This window comes from Dipodomys merriami, unplaced genomic scaffold (assembly GCF_024711535.1).
Source record: "Dipodomys merriami isolate MVZ:Mamm:240054 unplaced genomic scaffold, mDipMer1.0.p SCAF_25, whole genome shotgun sequence".
Taxonomy (NCBI): domain Eukaryota; kingdom Metazoa; phylum Chordata; class Mammalia; order Rodentia; family Heteromyidae; genus Dipodomys; species Dipodomys merriami.
In genome coordinates this window covers 19,832,327-19,851,432 of record NW_027203937.1, presented here as the reverse complement: position 1 = coordinate 19,851,432, position 19,106 = coordinate 19,832,327, and the positions used below count along the sequence as shown (strand labels likewise).

Below are 19,106 nucleotides of genomic sequence, written 5' to 3'. Positions count from 1 at the left end.
ATGCTGGGCTTCAACAGCACTCCCTTCCAGCCAGCCACACTGCAACTGACAGGCATTCCGGGGATGCAGACAGGCCAGGCCTGGGTCGCCCTGATCTTCTGCATCCTCTACCTGATCTCCATCTTAGGCAACCTCAGTATCCTTGCTCTGGTGGTTCGGGAGCCTGCTCTTCACCAGCCCATGTACTACTTCCTCTCTATGCTCTCTCTCAACGACCTGGGCGTGTCCTTTTCTACACTTCCAACGGTGCTGGCTACCTTCTGCTTCAACTACCGCCACGTTGGCTTTGATGCCTGCCTGGTGCAGATGTTCTTCATTCACACGTTTTCTTTCATGGAATCGGGCATCCTTCTGGCCATGAGCTTTGATCGTTTCGTGGCTATATGTGACCCACTACGCTATGCCACGGTGCTCACCAACAGCCGCATCCTGGCCATGGGCTTGGGGATCCTTGCCAAGAGTTTCGTCACTCTCTTTCCTTTCCCCTTCCTGGTGAAAAGGCTGCCATTCTGCAAGGGCAATGTTTTGCATCATTCATATTGTCTCCATCCCGATCTCATGAAAGTGGCCTGTGGCGACATTCATGTCAACAACATCTACGGACTCTTTGTGGTCATTTTCACATACGGCGTGGACTCGGTTTTCATCCTTCTGTCCTACGCGTTGATCTTGAGGGCTGTATTGGCCATCGCCTCCCAGGAGCAGCGACTCAAGGCCCTGAACACTTGCATGTCACACATCTGTGCGGTGCTGGCCTTTTATGTGCCCATCATCGCTGTCTCTATGATTCACCGCTTCTGGAAACAGGCTCCAGCTGTCGTTCATGTCATGATGTCCAACGTCTACCTGTTTGTACCCCCCATGCTAAACCCCATCATATACAGTGTGAAGACCAAAGAGATCCGCAGAGGGATCCTCAAGATCTTCCATAAATCCCAAACCTGAAGAAGGCCTCAGGCCTCAGGAAACTGGATTCACCTTCCAAGCATGCTAAAATAAAGAAGACCCAGACTCTTGGGACTTATGAGTTTGATACCAATTAAAGAGTATCTACAACAGGGGGAAAATGTGATCAAGGTACATTCTATGCATGTAAGAAAATATCATGTTGAAATCCACTTTGTATGGATAAGGAGTTTATAATGAAGTATAATACAATGTCTAATTCAATAAAATGATGTACATCTTTATTGAAAGTTGACTGTGAAAATTCTTATGCTATGAAAGCTACAATGGTGAACATACAATATTAAACTACTAGATATATATGACAAGTTGAAAAGGTAGGAAAAATACAACAGATGCTCTTGAGAACAATTCTGTTATCAACAAGAGAGACAAAAGTGCCATGGAGTCTTGCTGTTTTTGTTTAAGAGGAAGATCTATTTAGTTTGTAGAAATGAAAACAAGTTCTATAGGTGGCTATGAAATAGTTTGTGAAGCATAAGAGGGATTAGATATAATACCTGGTTCAGGATGGCAAGGAGAAAGGAGGAAGTAGTCTCTGCAGATCAAAATTTCTTAGAAAAAATCTTTAGGATAAAGTGTTTACAGCCTTAACACTGAAACACAATATTAGGTGCCGCACTACTGAATGAGCACTGCCTTTACTAAAATGTTGAGCGACTAAAGCTTGAGAAGCATTCTGCTTCCCTTTTCTAATATCTCTCAGATATTAGATGCTTATCTATGAGCCCTATGACAAGAGTAAACAGACACATAGACAACCCAAGTTTGGAAAAAATGGTTCTCAATGTTTGATTCTCAGACTAGCACCTTCAGCAACACTTGGTATTTTGTTAGTCGTGTAAATTCTAGGGACCTTTCTCAGACTACCTATACCAAAAATTCTGGGAAGCAGGATCCAGGAGTTTGGATTTCAACAGGTATCCCAACTTATTCTGACTCATTAACCTAGAATATTGTTACAATATGTGGGAAAGTTGTTATTACTTTTGTATGGATAAAGAGGAGGTTTTCTCATTGAGAAGCTTGAGAGACAAAGTCTTAAGAGATTGCTTAGCCAGAGGAATACCAAGTACATTATAAACAAGAATATGGTATGAATATTGAAGACCTGGAGGAAAATCCTTTGGAGGAAGAACTGTGATTTACCTCCAGGCACACTAAAACTAGGAAGCCGAATACTCAGACTCTTGAGAGACAATGTAGCCTTACCATTCCTGTGAACTGATGGAGGTAGAAGACAGATAGTTTCAGAAGAATTTGAGAGTCTTCAGCCACTTCAGTCATTATTCCATAATGTGACAGCATTTCCTTTCCTCCCAGTTCTTACTCTGCTAATCCAACTGTCTGACATTCAAAATTCATCTCAATTCCAATTTTAGTGCTGCTCTCTGGGTATATAGAACTTAACGGAAACAAATGTTTTTCTATAAGATGAGCGATCAGACAAGACTAGTTTGTGACTGGAGATTGAGTATGTACCAGTCCCCTGACAAGAATCTGATTTGAGAACTTTCTGCTTTACTCCACTGTAGAAAGTTTCACTACTACATTACAGAGCACACTCTGTTTTCTGCTGAAATGTTGCTGTGGAAAGAGACTCCTATTTTCCCTACAGATGAGTTGGAACACTTACAGTAAACTTTTTCTATGAGATATGTGCATACGTTGTTCAATTATTACTACCAGAAGGAATATTTAGGCTTTCATGATTTAGCCACTCACTTAATAGAACCTTGGAAAAGGACATTTCAAAGGTACAAAAAAGATATATTACAATCATAGCTAAAATTCTATTTCTATTTTAGGGTTTGGCATACCCCAATAATCAAATGACTAATAAATAATCCAATGACTAATAAATGAGGGAACTGAACTCTGATCCTTCTTTTCTTCCTTCCTTCCTTCCTTCCTTCCTTCCTTCCTTCCTTCCTTCCTTCCTTCCTTCCTTCCTCCCTCCCTCCCTCCCTCCCTCTCTCCCTCCCTCTCTCTCTCTCTTTCTTTCTTTCTTTCTTTCTTTCTTTCTTTCTTTCTTTCTTTCTTTCTTTCTTTCTTTCTTTCTTTCTTTCTTTCTTTCTTTCTTCCTTTTGCTACCTGTAAGGATATAGTTAATCATTCATTCTGTGGCTTCTAAAATGTCTCAACTCCTTGCCAGTGACTTATTACCAATTTGAGGCATCATTTAGGTCTCCTTTCTCCATGATTCTGTGGCCTCATGCATGACACTGATTTATTCTGAATTCCATGTCCTGATACAACTTCATTACCTCTGACTCATCCAATCCTGTACCAATCATAGAAGGCATAGGTATTCTTTTCAAAAGGCTCCTCTGTTACTTCATACTTCATAATTGTCCTGTTTGCCTCCCACACCTATTTCATAAGCTGACAGAAAAGGGAGAGTATGTTCCTGCCTCTCTTTCCCTTCACAGAGTCTTACTCTACCTGAAACTAAAATGAAGAAGGGTTAAGTGAGATCTTCAGTAGGAGTGACAGGTATTGGAAGCAAGAACATGTTGGGGAATGGGGGATCCAAAGCAGAACCTACGATGAGATACATTCTCATATGTGCTAAATTCAGTTAAAAACAAACAACAAAGAAACTAATTATGATCATCTTTTCACTTGTATCCCCATCTCTTATAGATAATAATACACCACTTAAAATAAGACTCCAAGGTGAGGAGGTAAAGTAAAATCATGAAGCTATGTATCAAGCTAGGGCTTAAAACTAGGTATATGCAACGTTACACCCCATATCACTCCAGTGTCTTGGAATGACTCTCTAGAAAAGAATCCCTGAACTTCTGGAACTTGGGGTAGGGTTGAGAGGAAGGTAAGGAAAGTGGGAATTGGTTAGGGAATAACAGGGATAAATACATTTAAATACCCAAGGTTGTATCCTCTATTGCTGAAATTCTGGATTGTCTTTGGCATCCAGGACTTATTCTCTGATATTTGAACCTTGGAATTTGCCTGTCATACACTGAACTTTAGATTCTATCTGGAATCTGGGTTTTAAGACAGACTTCAGAAATCAAGGTCCTTGATTTCAGGCAAACAGTTTTATTTTTGAGGCAGGATAATTGTGTGTGTGTGTGTGTGTGTGTGTGTGTGTGTGTGTGTGTGTGTGTGTGTGTGTACATGTGTGTTGGCATGCTGGCATGGAGCCCAGGGGGGATTTTTTCTCCTTTTTCTTTTTCCTCATAAAGGAGTTAAAATGTATGTTCTCTATGGAGAGATGAGAGAGACGACAGTATCCCTCGAGGGGAAAGTCTTTTATTATTATTACTATCATTATTATTACTTTTCTATTCCTAGACTGAAATTTAACTCTATACCTTTTGAGCTCACCAGAACAACCTTACACTCAGACAAAGCAGGACCCCAGAGACTCTGGCGTCTGAGAACTAGCACTCAGAGTATAAAATCTGCATCTCTTTGTATAGCACCTGCCTGAGAACCACTGTGGATCCATTTTGAGCTCTGGTCCTGTGATAATCCAATTATCACTCCCCCAAAGCTATCTCATGTGTTTCAATTTGTATGTGTCTCCAGGGTGTGAGGGCAGTACTTGGTTCCTGTGAACCATTTTCTTTGTCTTTCTTTTTTTTTTTTTGTCTTTTCTTTTTTGGTACTGGGGATCGAACCCAGGACTTGCTAGGCAAGCGCTTTGCCACTGAGCTACATCCCAGCCCTTCTTTGTCTTTCTGTGTGGGTTTCCTGAGCCTCTCTTAATTATGTGTCTGTATCTTTGAGTGAATTTCTATCAATGTCTGTGTACATTTGAATAGTTGACACTTTGGTTTAGCCCATGACAGAAACTGAGGACAAAAAGTATTTCATTTTAATGTTGGTGTTCTATACAAAAAGAAATAATCGTTCAAATGCCTTTGTGATCTCCCAGCCACTTCCAGAGAGGGCTGTCAGAATGGATGAGTATATGCTAGCCGCCAACAGCTGGCCTCTGCTCTGTGTCACCTGAGGTTCTGTTGCTGAACAGGAAAGGGCTTGACAGCTTGGAACATCAGGCCTGGGGTTAGGAGGAAAGCTGAAAGGGCTTTTCACCCCAATTCAGGAGATGCTGGCATCCTCCCTTTAGCTTGTCTTAAGGTAGAATCCTGTCTTTGTTTGCATCTGTCCATTGTCTAGAGGCTTCTTATGTCATCATAGCTTTGGGTCTGAGAAAAATAATGTGCCTTGTTTAAAACCCAGCTTCTATCGATGATATTCACCAATCACCCCTTACTTCCTCTCCTACCCATCCCCTCCCACTCTATTGTGCTTTCCTCTTGTTAAGGTTCAATCTAGTCCAAGCAGTCAGTTTGTATGTTTGTTCATTTAGTACATTCTTGCTGTTATTATTGCTTTTGGCATTATTGGAATTTGAATTCAGAGACTCACTCTTGCTAGGCAAGGGTTTTACCACATGAACCATGCTCCAGTCCATTTTTTGCTGTGGTTTACTTTTTCAGATAGTCTTGTGCTTTTGTCAGGGCTACCCTTGGGCAAGTGGCTGAGATTATAGGCATGAGCCAACATGCCTGATCTATCCTTTTACTTTTTCTTGAACACATTTGTGCATCCCAGCTGTGGGAAATCTTGTGAGGTGAGGAGAATCAGATACAATCTTGACATTAAAAGAACACACAAGCCAGGCACTGGTGGCTCACACCTGTAATCCTTGCTACTCAGGAGGCTGAGATCTGAGGATTGTGGTTCAAAGCCTGCCTGGGGCAGGTAAATCTGTGAGACTCTGATCTCCCGTAAACCACCAGAAAACTGGAAATGGTGCTGTGACTCAAGTGGCAGAGCACTTGACTTGAGCTGAAGAGCTGAGAGACAGCACCCAGGCCCAGAGTTCAAACCCCATGACCAAAAAAATAAAAAAAAAGCACACAAGGCACACAGACATAAAGGTAAATGTCTTTTATCATTTATTAGGATTAATTTCAAATATATTATGTAGATAAATTATTCACTGGGTTTTGTGATATTTTGAAAATGCTGAATGAAGATATAGTCAACAAAATAATAAAATACTAGAAGAAGAATAAAATACTAGCAGAATTATTCTATATTGGATAAAGAAGCAGATTGGTTGCCAATTGGTGACAAAATAAGTTTTAAAAGATGTACTATTTGGGCTGGGAAGGTGGCTCAGTGGTAGAGAGATTGCCTTGCATGGATGAGGCCCTGGGTTTGATTCCTCAGCACCACATAGGCAGAAAAAGCCAAAGAGGTGCTGTGGCTCAAGTGGTAGAGCACTAGCCTTGAGCTGAAGAGCTGAGGGACAGCGCCCAGGCACAGAGTTCAAGCCCTACGACCGACAAAATAATGTAATATTCTGCCAAGCATGAATATCATCTTCATAAACTAGGAGAAATCTGAAGTTGTAAATGAGAAGATTAGTTTCTTTTTCTGCATAAGTATTATTATAAAATACTGTTGTGAAATAAATGTGACACTGCTGATACCCATTATGATCGCTTTCTATGGGTCATCTTGACAAAGGAACTCACCTGGTGTGGAAACTGTAAGTCAGATATTTTGAGAAGTAGCTTTAGAAGCTTTCAGCATCAAAACTTCAATTCCATATCTATTTACTTATAGTACTCACTTGCGTTAGTATTGAGTATGTATTAGGAAAGGTCAACATAAACGATCTTTTCTATGGGGTGTTTACACTCTAATAGGGGATACAGACATTAAGTAATAAACAAGTAAATGGATACTTTAAAAAATAGAAAGGTATTTTGCAAGGAAACTACAGATGTCATGAAGATGGTTGTGATAACCTGATTAAGATTTATTGTACTGCTGTTCCTTTAACAAAGCCTGTAGTGAAAACGGACTTAACCCTAAGATAAGAGTGCTCTTTGTAGGTCAGGGACATCTAATGGGAATAGTGGCTTTTAGATATAACCTGAATGTGTTCACTGTGAGTGCTCATGTTGAGCATGGTGACAAGTTTGGTAAGAATACCATAGATGAATTTTTCTCTTTGGAGGCATGATTGGAAATTTAGGAAGTTACAACAGTATTCTCAAATCTAGACTATGTCTATGGGTATTATGAGCAAATCCCAGTTTTCTTATCTTTCTTTTTTAAAAAAAGAAATGTTTTTATCTATTCATGCATTAGGTAATCATGCTCATGTATACAATAAACAGTATGGAAATTCAGATAAATTCACATTTCTTTAGAGACTTTTCAGCATGCTGAAGAGCCCCATATATGGAAATATGAAGTTGTACTCTAGACTGAGGTGGAAAAGAAAGGTAGACACTTACAGCATGCTTGCAAATTTCATTTCTGTTTAAAAGATTGTCACTGTAAAGTGACTAGAATGTCACAAAAATGATTCCAGAATATAGCTCAACACTGCATTTGACTGACAAGGCTTGAAATATTAAAAATTGGGTACCACACCCAAAAATCTGAATTTAATTATCCTGGCTCTGGGATTTTTGTAATGTGCAATCAAGCTTGAGAACTCCTGATCTCTAAAGGTGGACCCAAAGGAAATGTGTGAATAAGATGGACAAAATCCTATTTCAACTGCAAGAGACATTGTTAGTTGTGAGGGAAGCAGAGAGATGTTGTGCACTGGATCACAGCAGAGCTGCGTGTGAAGAGCGAGGCCAGGAGGAATGCAGGCCACTCATGGTTGCAATGTCCTTCTTCATGGTCATAGTTCTTTCTATTCTCTTTGCTACAATGCCCCTAGTTACCCATTCCAAAAAGCTTAAGATGTCTAAGCCATTCACATCAACAGTGGACAGTCATAATTTGAAGAATTGATGCAGCATCAATGATTCATATAACTGATCTGTAGAACAAATGGATGATTGGAGTCACTTCAGCTTTTCTATTAATTTTTTTCTATTGTAAAGGTGATATGGAGAGGGTTACAGATACATAAATCTGGTAATGAATACATTCCTTTGTGAACAGGATTACCTTCTCCTTCATTTTCTCCCAGTTTTTTTTCTCTTCTCATTCTAATTGTAACTGTCTTGTCTCTTACTACTGACGCATTACAAATTTAATTTATTGTGCTACATCCATTACATTACATTGGGTTTTGCTGTGTTGCTTTACTGTATTGATAATTTATATTAACTTGTATCTTTCTCCCTGATCTCTTAGTCATTGATGTCATTTTATTATATATATATATATATATATATATTTATTTATTGTAAAGATACTGTACAGAGGGGTTACAGTTACATGAGTAAGGTAATGAGTGTATTTCCTATCAAGCATTGTTACCCCTCCTTTGTTTTTTCCCTACCATCCCTTTCCTCCCCACCTCCCCAACTCCTCCCTTCCCTCCTCAAAGTTGCAAAATTCTTTTTCTTTTCTTTTCTTTTTTTTTATTGTGAAAATACTGTACAGAGGGGTTACAATTACACGGGTAAGGTAATGAGTACATTTCTTATCAAGTATTGTTGCCTCCTCCTTTGTTTCCCTTACCCATTCCTTCCCATCTCCCCTCCCCACCTCTGCTCTCCCTCCTCCCTCCCCGCCCCTTCCCACCAAAGTTGTAAAGTTCATTTTTCCACATAACGTCTTGTACATCTCATTGTTGCAATGGGTCCACCTGTATCCCTATTTAAACAATTTGTTTTTTCCCTTCCCCTCTACAAATTATACCAACATCAAATACAGTGAAAACAGGTTATAACGTGGGGAGGGACATACTAAGCAACAAAGAAATAATCTTATAAATATGTTAGAAACAATCACAAGAAAGAAAAAAAAACAGTTGAATCCTTATGTTGGGGTTCATTTCACCTAACATCAATTTATCTGACTGTTTCTGCTTGTCTCAGACATATACTAATTATTGCAAATAAGGGAAACCATGGGACCTATGTTTCTTGCCAAGTTCTTTTTCAATATAGTGTCTTGTACATCTCATTGTTACAATGGGTCATCCTGTATCCTTATTTCAGCTTTTTGTTATTTCCCTTCCCCTCCCCAAATTAGAAAAATGTGTATACAAGATGTAGGGCACCGGAATCAAATACAGTGAAAACAGGGGTTATGGAGGAAGAACATACAAGAGAAACAAAACAATCACATAGTACATTATAAGTACATTAAAAACAGCAGCAAGAAAGATAAAACTTCTTTTGTCCTTATCTTGGGGTTCATTTTGCTTAGCACATAGATGACTCTTTAAATCTTTGTCTTTGATCTTTGCATGGATTCAAAGTAAAATATGCTCACTTTAGGATTTAGAAGCAGATATTAACCCGGAACACTTGTGGGCCTACTGGCTGCAAGAATCCGGAATTCTTCCTAAGAAGCCTTGAAAGCCATGGAATGCTGTTATGTTGCCATGGCTCAGAACCTCATTCTGAGTGTGCCTGGCATAGGTCATTCCGCTAACCACAACGGTGGAGTATTTAGAGGCTGATATTTCCAGTCATCACTGTCCATAGCAATGGATGGCCATAGGTCACGTCCAAAAAAACGGAAGTCTGGTTCTCAAATCTTCAACACATTGCCATAAGTAGCGGTTCAACTTACTTCTCAGGTTGATGTGAGTCAAGGGGTAAAAACTCTAATCACCAGTACTCAGGTGGGAGGAACGAGAAACAGATATTCCCAATCAGCTGGTATCATCCTACCCCATAGGACGATATGCTTGCAACCGCTGCAGAGCTCTGTAGGTGCAATTGTTCAGCAATTGTTAGCCTTTATGAATTCTGTTTTATCACTCAGAGGGTCACTTTTATTTAGTGCAATTTTAACCCAGACATGGTTTTCCTTTATCATTTATACTCATAGTTCTTTTTTTAGTTTTCATTCATCCTTTAATTAATCAGATTAACGCAAGCACCAGTTGGAGGGAATAAATGTTTGTTTTTTCCAATCTTGTATGTTATGGTTTGCTTATTGGTAACTCAGTTCCATTTCAGATAGCTTATAATTCTGCTTATTCAAGCATGTTGGCAGAGCTGGTTCCAACACAAAATATCTCTGCATCTCTATGGCTCAAAGGTATTTGTGGAGAAAAAAAACACTTCTATTAAATCAGGCAAAGATGAAGCAAAAAAAGCAATTTCTTGAGATTCTCAGACTGAATATGCTTAGAGGATATCCTTATGCTACATAACTCTTTGTGGCAAGGCAACTCGATCTCTTTTGTTTTTCTTTGCCTAAGGTTGATGCAAGCACCACCTCTTTCAAATCTTTTCCTTGGGTACCCCAGCCTTTACGGTATTTCTTTTTTTTTTTTAAAGGAATCTATTCATTTTTATTTTTTATTTTTTTCTGGCTCTTCCTGGGGCTTGAACTCAGGCCTGGGCACTGTTTCTGAACTTCTTTTTGCTCAAGGTTAGCACTCTACCATTTGAGCCACAGCACAACTTCTGGCTTTTTCTTTTTATGTAGTACTGAGACATCAAACCTAGGGCTTCATGCGTGCCAGGCAAGCACTCGACCACTAAACCACATTCCCAACCCTACTGTAATTTCTTTTTTATTTAATATATATTTTTATTGTAGAGATACTGTACAGAGGGGTTACAGTTACATAAGTAAGGTAATAAGTACATTTCCTATTGCGCTTCGTTACCCCCTCCTTTCTTTTTCCCTTACCATCCCTTCCTTCCCTGTCTCCTCCCTCCCCCTGCAAAGTTGTAGTTTGTTTTCAAGATAGTGTCTTGTACATCTCATTGTTACAATGTGTCAACCTGTATCCTTATTTTACCATTTTGTTATTTCCCTTCCCCTCCCCAAATTAGAAAAATGTATATACAAGATACAGGGCACCAGAATCAAATACAGTGAAGACAAGGGTTATACCATGGAGGAAGAACATACAAGAGAAACAAAAAAATCACATTGTACATTAGAAGTACGTTAAAAACAGCAGCAAGAAAGATAAAACTTCTTGTGTCCTTATCTTGGGGTTCATTTTGCTTAGCACATAGATGACTCTTTAAATCTTTGTCTTTGATCTTTGCATGGATTCAAAGTAAAATAGGCTCACTTTAAAGTACTGACTAGCCTTTATGAATTCTTTTTTTATCACTCAGAGGGTCACTTTTTAATGCAATTTTCTTTATCATTCATATTCATAATTCTTTCTTCAGTATTCTAAAGGTACAGTGTCTCTTCCTTCCTTTTTCCTTTGAGTAGTAAGGGTTGAATTCAAGGTCTAGCACTTCCCAGGCAGGCATAATTCCTCTTAGGCATAATTCCTCTTATACCTTAGTCTTTCTGGTTTATTATTTTTCCAATAAGATCTTACCTGTATGCCTCATCAGAGATACAATCCTTTTGATCTCAGTCTCTCACATAGCTAAGAAAATCATGCACCACCACTGAGTTCAGTTATTGGTTGAGATAAGGTCTTGTGTTTATGGCTAGGCTGACCTCAAAATGCAGTATTTCCTGTCTCTACCTCCAGCATAACTAGAATTACAGGTGTGAGCCATCACATTGCAACCTTCATTCAGAGCATTATTCCCTCTTTGAGGCAGAGTAGGGACCAATGGAGAATATCACTTTCTTATAACTCTAGTCTCTATCAAACCAAGTCAGCTCACATCTTTATCATGAAATTAGAAACAAACACTGAGTATATATTTTCTCTTTATTTTCAGATAAGAGACTAGAAATATCACCCTCATTTTACAAAAGAGAAGTAAACAAGCAAACAAAACAGAACTTGGGATCAAAGTATAAGTCATTACACATATCATATATCTAACAACTATAAAATTTGACTCAGATGGAATTTGTTCTAACATTTCTGCTCTGCATTTTTTAGGGTATGTTTTCTCTCATAAGATTGGGCAATCTGAAGTATCTATTTTACATGTCACATGGTAGGATTCTAAAACTCAGAACAGAAGGAAAGATGAGACTCTTATTGCAACTTTCCCTGTCTTCCCTATCTCCTTTCTTCAAACTTTAGGATGGGATCCTGTGGCAGAAGACTCAAAAGACATAAGATAACTTAGAATTTTTTTTTCAAATGGCAGGGGAAGACTGATCCCTGTTGGTGGTGCCATGGGAGTGAAGATCAATGACAGTCTTGACCTCTTATCTGTCTTCCTGACTGGACTCCCAGGACTGGAGGCCCAGCATGGCTGGCTCTCCTTCCCCTTCTTCACTATGTACATAGTGGCCATTGTGGGCAACAGCTTCATCATGGCAGCAGTACACGCAGACTCTGCCCTACATGAGCCCATGTACCTGTTCCTTTCCATGTTGGCTATCACTGAAGTGGGTGTCTCCGTGTCTACATTGCCTACTGTTATGGGTATTCTTTGGTTTGATGCTCACAGGGTTAACTTTGATGATTGCTTGGCCCAGATGTTCTTTATTCACACGTTCTCCTGCATGGAGTCAGGTGTCCTGTTGGCCATGAGTTACGACCACTTTGTAGCCATCTACAACCCACTGCGCTACACAGCCATCCTGACCCTGCCATGTATCCTCTCCATGGGAGTAGGAATTACACTGAAGAGTGTGGTGCTCATGGCCCCGCTTCCGGTTCTTTTGAAGCAACTGCCCTACTGCCACATTAACATCCTCTCCCACTCCTACTGTCTCCATTTGGACCTGATCCAGCTGCCCTGTGCTGATACTAAGCTCAGCAGCATCCTGGGTTTATCCATTGTTCTGGCCACTTTTGGACTGGACTCCCTGCTTATTGTGGTTTCTTATGCACTAATTCTTTACACAGTACTGGGCTTTGCTTCTGGGGAAGGACGGAAGAAGGCACTCAACACATGTGTGTCACACATCTGTGCAGTCCTCGTGTACTATGTGTCTATGATTGGTGTGTCCATAATGCATCGCGTTGCTGAGCATGTTTCACCCTTGGTCCAGCATTTACCTCTTTGTGCCACCAGTGCTCAACCCTATTATCTACAGCGTTAAGACTCACCCCATCCGACAGGGAATTGTCAGCTTATTCTGCAAAAAGGAATCAATCTGAATTACTATGGACAAGGACCATCTTTCAATCTGCAAAACTGTTATCAAGCTTCTCATATGGGCAAAATTCTGTACCAGACGTTTTGAGAAGGAAAAGGAAGAAAGTGGTCTAAGCACTGTCATAATCATCTATCCAAATTTCAAGTTATTTCTAAAACCTTTACATTTACAGTTTGTGTGTGTGTGTGTGTGTGTGTGTGTGTGTGTGTGTGTGTGTGTGTGTGTGTGCCTCTCTGTGTACATATGTGTGTACATACCTTTCTTCTCTGGCCAGATATGAAAACTTGAGGGCACAAAGAATGAATTCAGGGTGCTGAGAAGGTGGCTCAATGTTAGAGTGCTTGCCTTGCATGCATGAGGCAACACCACATAAGCAGAAAAAGCCAGAAGTAGCACTGTGGTTCAAATGGTAGAGATCTAGCCTTGAGCTGAAGATCTGAGGGACAGCGCCCAGGCCCCCCAACCAACAACAAAAAAATAAAAAACAAACAGAAAACCCCACAAAGAATGAATTCACTGCTTCTATATTCTCTCAACATTCCTAGCAAAGTACAATTTTAAAGAATTTAGACTTTACTATATCTGTATTGAAACAGAACAAAATTTTACTTTTATGAGATAACTAGGGATTAAGAGTATCCCCTTTCCAATACAGAAACATAATTTGGGAATATTCCTTTGAGCAGAGTGAGTCTGCTTTCCGGTTTGTACCAGATATTCATGGTGTACATGTGTTTTCTTCATTGTATAATAGAACCTACTTTTACTTTCAAAATTGTCCTTATTTAATGAGTTCTGGGCCTTGAACTCAGAGCCTGGAACCGACTTTGAGCTTTTATGATCAAGAATAATACTCTAAACTTGAGTCATAGACCCATTTCTGGCTTATTTTTGTGTGTTTAATTGGAGGTAAGATTCTTTTAGACTTTCTTTCCCAGGTCTATCTAAGAACCATGATTCTCAGAGCTCAGCCTCTTGAGTAACTAGGATTACAGGCATGAGCCACCATAACCCTGAGCTTTTTATTTAATTTAAAAATAATATTATTTACTAGTGGATTGAGACTTAGCTCAGCATGAATCTTATTCCATTTTACGTTCTCCTTACTGTGAAGGTTAATGAAATATTTGATAACATAAATAAGATAATATCAATATTATTTTACCACTTAGAGCCATTGTTTTTTTTTAATATTATTTTATTTTATTTGAGAACATACTGTACAGAGGGGCTACAATTACATGGGCAGGATAATGCATACATTTCTTACCAAGCATTGCAGCCTCCTCCTTTGTTTACCCTTCACCTCCCTTCCCAGCCTCCCCCCTCCCCCCACCCAATTATACCCCCCTCCCCCCCCCCCCCACCGACATTGTAAAGCTGGTTTTGACATGACATTTTGTACTTCTCATTGTTGCAACAGGTCCACCTGAATCCTTAAACGACTTGTTTGCCCCCATCTCCTCCACATGTTATACTGACATCAAATATAGTGAAAGCGGGGGTTACACTGTGGGGGAGGGACATACAAAGCAACAAAGAAATAATCTTATAAATGCGTTAGAAACATATGCATGAAAGAAACGAAAACATTAAAATACATATTTAAGGGTTCATTTTCCTAACATCACATTATCTGACCTTTTCTGCTTGACTCATACCTATACTATATATTGCAAATAAGGGAAACCATGGGACCTATGCTTCTTTGGGCCTGGCTTACTTCACTTAATATAATTTTTTCCAAGCCTTTCCATTTCCTAACAAATGGGGAAATGTCATTCTTTCTGATGGAGGCATACAATTCCATTGTGTATATATACCACATTTTCTTGATCCATTCATCTACTGAGGGGCATCTGGGTTGGTTCCATATCTTAGCTATGGTAAATAATGCTAGAGCCATTGTTTTTTAAATATACTTGGAATAAAATTATAAAACACATATGACTTATCCAAAATATGTTAGCAACTTAACAAGAAATGAATCTGTTGGATTCCTCTGCACTTTTGATGAAAGCAAAAAAATTGATCTCATTTGTCTTACATTGATTATTACTCAGTCATTGATGCCAATATTTCTGGTAGTTCCTTTGAGTTCCTTTGTTTGAAGTCTCAAAAATATGCAGAAGAGTTAAGTTACATAAGTCAAGTAATGAGAACATTTCTTTTTGAACAGTGTCACCCCCCTCCCTCAATTTCTCCCAGTTTTGTCCCTCCTGACCCCCCCTCCCCATGAAGTTGTATAGTTCATTTCCAACATAGTGTCTAGTGAGTATCATTGCTGCATTTGTTCAACATTTTTTCAAAAATATTCATATGTTGGTGTAATGTAACATGGAATGACTTAGGATGATTTTATGGGCTTTGCTTTTTCTCTTCTCCTAGCAAGAGATTTTTTCTTGTGTCACATCTTTCCTTTAAAAATACTGGCATTATCTAAAGGTTCATTGGCTTCAGATGATATGTTGTGATTCATACAGGTTTGTGATTCATGGTGATGTGTTTTGAACATACAGATTTGTCATTCACACACTTGTACTATTAGTTAAATGGGAAATAACAGCTGACCATGTTTTTACTCATTTTCTTAACATTTTTCCCCCAACTTGGATTTCCTGATCCTAAACATCCTAAGATTATATGTATCTTTCATTGTGAAATATACTTCTTTTTTAAAAATACATTTTATTATAAAAATAGTGTTTAGAGGGGTTACAGTTACATGAGTAAGGTAATGAGTACATTTCCTATCAAGCATTGTTGCCTCCTTTGTTTTTCCCTTACTATCCTTCCTTTCCCACCTCTCCAACTCCTCCCTCCCTCCCCCCCACAAATTGTAAAGCTTGTTGAAATATACTTCTTTATGCCAACTGATTCATAGCACTCTGGGGGAAAGTAAGTCATGCTAACATCTAGGCTCTGGTTAAAAATATAAGAAAGACAAAAATAAAGGACAAGAACATGGGAGGGGAACTTGCTCTCTAGCATTCAATGCCCACTCCCTCTCCAACTGTGCTTCCACTGATTTCCCTTTGGAGATCTATTCTCATTAACTCAAATCTAAGTGGGTCCTAATATTATCCACCTACACAGCGTAGTCCTATAAGGAGAAAACGTGACCAAATGAAGGCTGATATTTCTGAAAGAGGCCCAGGGCAATCTGACTCTTAAGAAGCAGAGACATAGGAATGACATTAGGCTTGTTTTATCTTTGTCTTTTTTAAGCTCTAGTCAGAAAAAAATGAGCTCTTATTTCCTACAAACATTATCATACTTGAAGTTTAAATTGTAAGTTCTGAAGACTTCGGTCTAGCAAGGCAAGAGTCCTACTCTAGTTACAGGGTATTTTACCACCTTGCCCTAATTTTAGATACATTGCATATGATCCCTTGTTCTGCTGGAGTCAGGGTGGGTGTTGATTAGATAAACCTGAATGTTTGAGAAACTTGATCTCCAATAATCCTGCTCCCAAATTCTTCTGAAATATTTACTGTTATTCTGAAAGGGTAAGTCAGAGAGTACTTGACAGAGGAGCTGGAGTTCACCTGTACATCTGAGCAGAGGTACCCAACAGGATAGACTGTGACTCAAGATCTAAGAATTTCCTTCTAGTATTTAATCAACCATGGGACAGAAGAACTGCCACAAGACTCAGTAATGCTTGTCTCATTGGCGTAGCTGCTGAGGATCTGGAAGCTATCAACTCAGAACAATATCTCTTCTGTATAGAAGCATTGTTCCCAACTTTCCTCAGCCAACTATCTGCTAAGAGTTACAAAAAGTCCTATTGCCTTCATAATATCCTGTAATCTTATTTTATAATGCCCATGATCAAATTTGACCTATAATCTCCCATTAACTTTATGCCTTCTATTCATGTTGAATATAAGAAATTTATCCCATCATTTCAACTGCATAGATTTTGGGGAAAAGAGGTGAAAGATTGCCCGGCGAATCTGCTTGGTCTTTGCACTGTAAATGATGGGGTTCATCACTGGTGGAGCCAGAAGGTAGACATTGGCCATGATAACATGGACCAATGGAGAGGCATGTGTGGCAAAGCGGTGAGTCATGGATACACCAACCATGGGAACATAGAGGAGAAGAACAGCTAGAACGTGAGACAGACAGTTATTGAGGGCACGGAGTCTCTCAGTCCATGTGGCTGTGCTCAAGATATTTTTCAGGATGAGTGTATAGGAGAATACAATGAGCAGAGGATCCATTACAATGATGACCAAAGCCAAAGCAAACGCATACCAGCTGTTAAGGCGAATGTCAGCACAGACCAGGCGAATCATATCCTGGTGGAGACAGTAGGAGTGGGAGAGCTGAGAGCGGCAGAAGGGCAGGCGCTTGAGCAGGAAAAGCGAAGGAAGGACAGCCAGGACACAGCGGCAAATGATGGTGAGTCCAATCCGACCAGTGACTTCATTGGTGAGAACAGAGGCATAATGGAGAGGTCGGCAAATCGCCACATAGCGGTCAAAGGACATGGCCAGCAGGACAGAGGATTCCATGAAGGAGAACCCATGGAGGAAGAAGAACTGGGCAAAGCAGGCGTCAAAACTGATTTTATGGATGTTGAACCAGAGGAGCTGCATGACCGTGGGTAGGGTAGTGAGCGTGAGGCCCAGGTCAGTCAGGGCCAGCATGGAAAGGAAACGGTACATGGGCTGGTGGAGTGATGGATCTGTGCGGATGGCAGCAAGGATGCTGGTGTTACCTGTGATGGAGATGGTGTAGAGACAGAAGAAGGGGATGGAGATCCAGATGTGGGAGGCCTCAAAACCAGGGATGCCCATGAGGAGGAAGTAGAAAGCACCTTGTGTGCTGTTAGTCACCTCAGACATGACTGATGAAAATGACTTCAGAGGCAGCATCTTCGCTCATGGAGAACATGAGCACCATGTGACATCATCTGTTCTTCCTCACCCAACCCTGACACACATCTGGTCTAAACTGTATACAAAGGTTCAGAGTTAGTGAGGGTAGCTACGAAGACCTTGATTGTCTCTACCTAGCCGAGCCTGCAGACTCTCCTCAAAGTCACTCCTCTAACCCCATCACTCAGTGCAGATTAATTCACCTGTAGCTCCTTTTCATTGTTTGCTGCTTTTATTTTCCCACTGCTTTTCAGTTCTCCTCAACAGTTATTTTTTTCTCACACAAATCCCAATGTCAATATTATTCCCAGAAAGGATTAAAAACGGCCGCAGTGCAAAGACAGTGGCTAATATTCATCCCTGATTGCTTTTTAGTACTTTATGTCTACCATGGATTCGATTTCTATGATATCAAAACACAGTTGGAGTAGGTACAGTGACTCACACCTGTCATCACAGAAGCATAGGACTCTGAGAATAGAAAGAGAGTCATTCTAGGCAAACCTGAGCAAAAACTTTTTTTTTTTTTTTTTTACCAGATCTCCTTTCATTGGAAGAAGCTGGGTATGCTGGTACTACAGAAAGCACAAAATAGGAGGCTTTCTGTAGGCCAGTCTCACTTTCTCTTAAAGTGAAACTCTATCACAAAATAACGAGTGCAAAAAAAAAAAAAAGGCTGGAGATGTGGCTTAGCAAAACAGACCAACTGCCTAGAAAGCATGAAGCTCTGAGTTTGAATCCCAGTACCACCCATAACAAACAAAAAAAACACCTAACTTGAAGCAAAGGGAAGGGATCATGGAAAGGAGAGTAGAAAAGCACTGGTTGGTGACTGTTTATGTACTATTTTAAGTGCACAGCCTATATGATCATTCTCATTCTCTGACAACCATCACCCTCCCTCCTTTTCTCTGTTGATTGATTCATGGAGGAGTCCTACCTGGGGTTTGTCCTCTTCACTGTTTGTGGACTTGATGTTCTCTGATCAGCTTAGAGGTCAGCTGTGTTATAAACCCTTGCCAATCTTTGGGGAGAGTGGGGAGATTTGGCCCTGCTCGCAAGGGATTTTGTGCAGAAGCTCCTGGAGAAGTGGATCCTCTGGGAAGTCAGCCCGAGCTGTGGCTCTCCCTTTTGTCTCCATAGAACAAGGAAATACAAAACCACCTTGAGTCCCTGTCTTTCTCGCTTGTTAAAGTTGGCTTGGAACCGCATACTTATTTGTGGAATACTTATATGTAGCCATCTGATTATTACCTTGGCAATTCGAGGGTGGAGTTAAAA

The 19,106-nt window shown here is 40.0% G+C and overlaps 3 protein-coding genes across 3 annotated transcripts; 2 read left to right on the top strand and 1 right to left on the bottom strand.

Annotated features, from left to right (window-relative positions):
• LOC138836233 (olfactory receptor 51I1) lies at nucleotides 1–945 on the top strand. Its single transcript, XM_070034725.1, has one exon. The coding sequence runs from the start codon at nucleotides 1–3 to the stop codon at nucleotides 943–945; it is 945 nt and encodes a 314-aa protein (XP_069890826.1).
• Nucleotides 946–12,003: 11,058 nt separating this feature from the next.
• Nucleotides 12,004–12,879, top strand: LOC138836232 (olfactory receptor 51G1-like). Its single transcript, XM_070034724.1, has one exon. It carries the CDS (start codon nucleotides 12,004–12,006, stop codon nucleotides 12,877–12,879), a length of 876 nt encoding a protein of 291 aa, XP_069890825.1.
• A 3,962-nt stretch (nucleotides 12,880–16,841) lies between these two features.
• On the bottom strand, nucleotides 16,842–17,792 carry Or51q1 (olfactory receptor family 51 subfamily Q member 1). The gene has a single exon (XM_070035366.1). The coding sequence runs from the start codon at nucleotides 17,790–17,792 to the stop codon at nucleotides 16,842–16,844; it is 951 nt and encodes a 316-aa protein (XP_069891467.1).
• Between the last annotated feature and the right edge of the window lie 1,314 nt (nucleotides 17,793–19,106).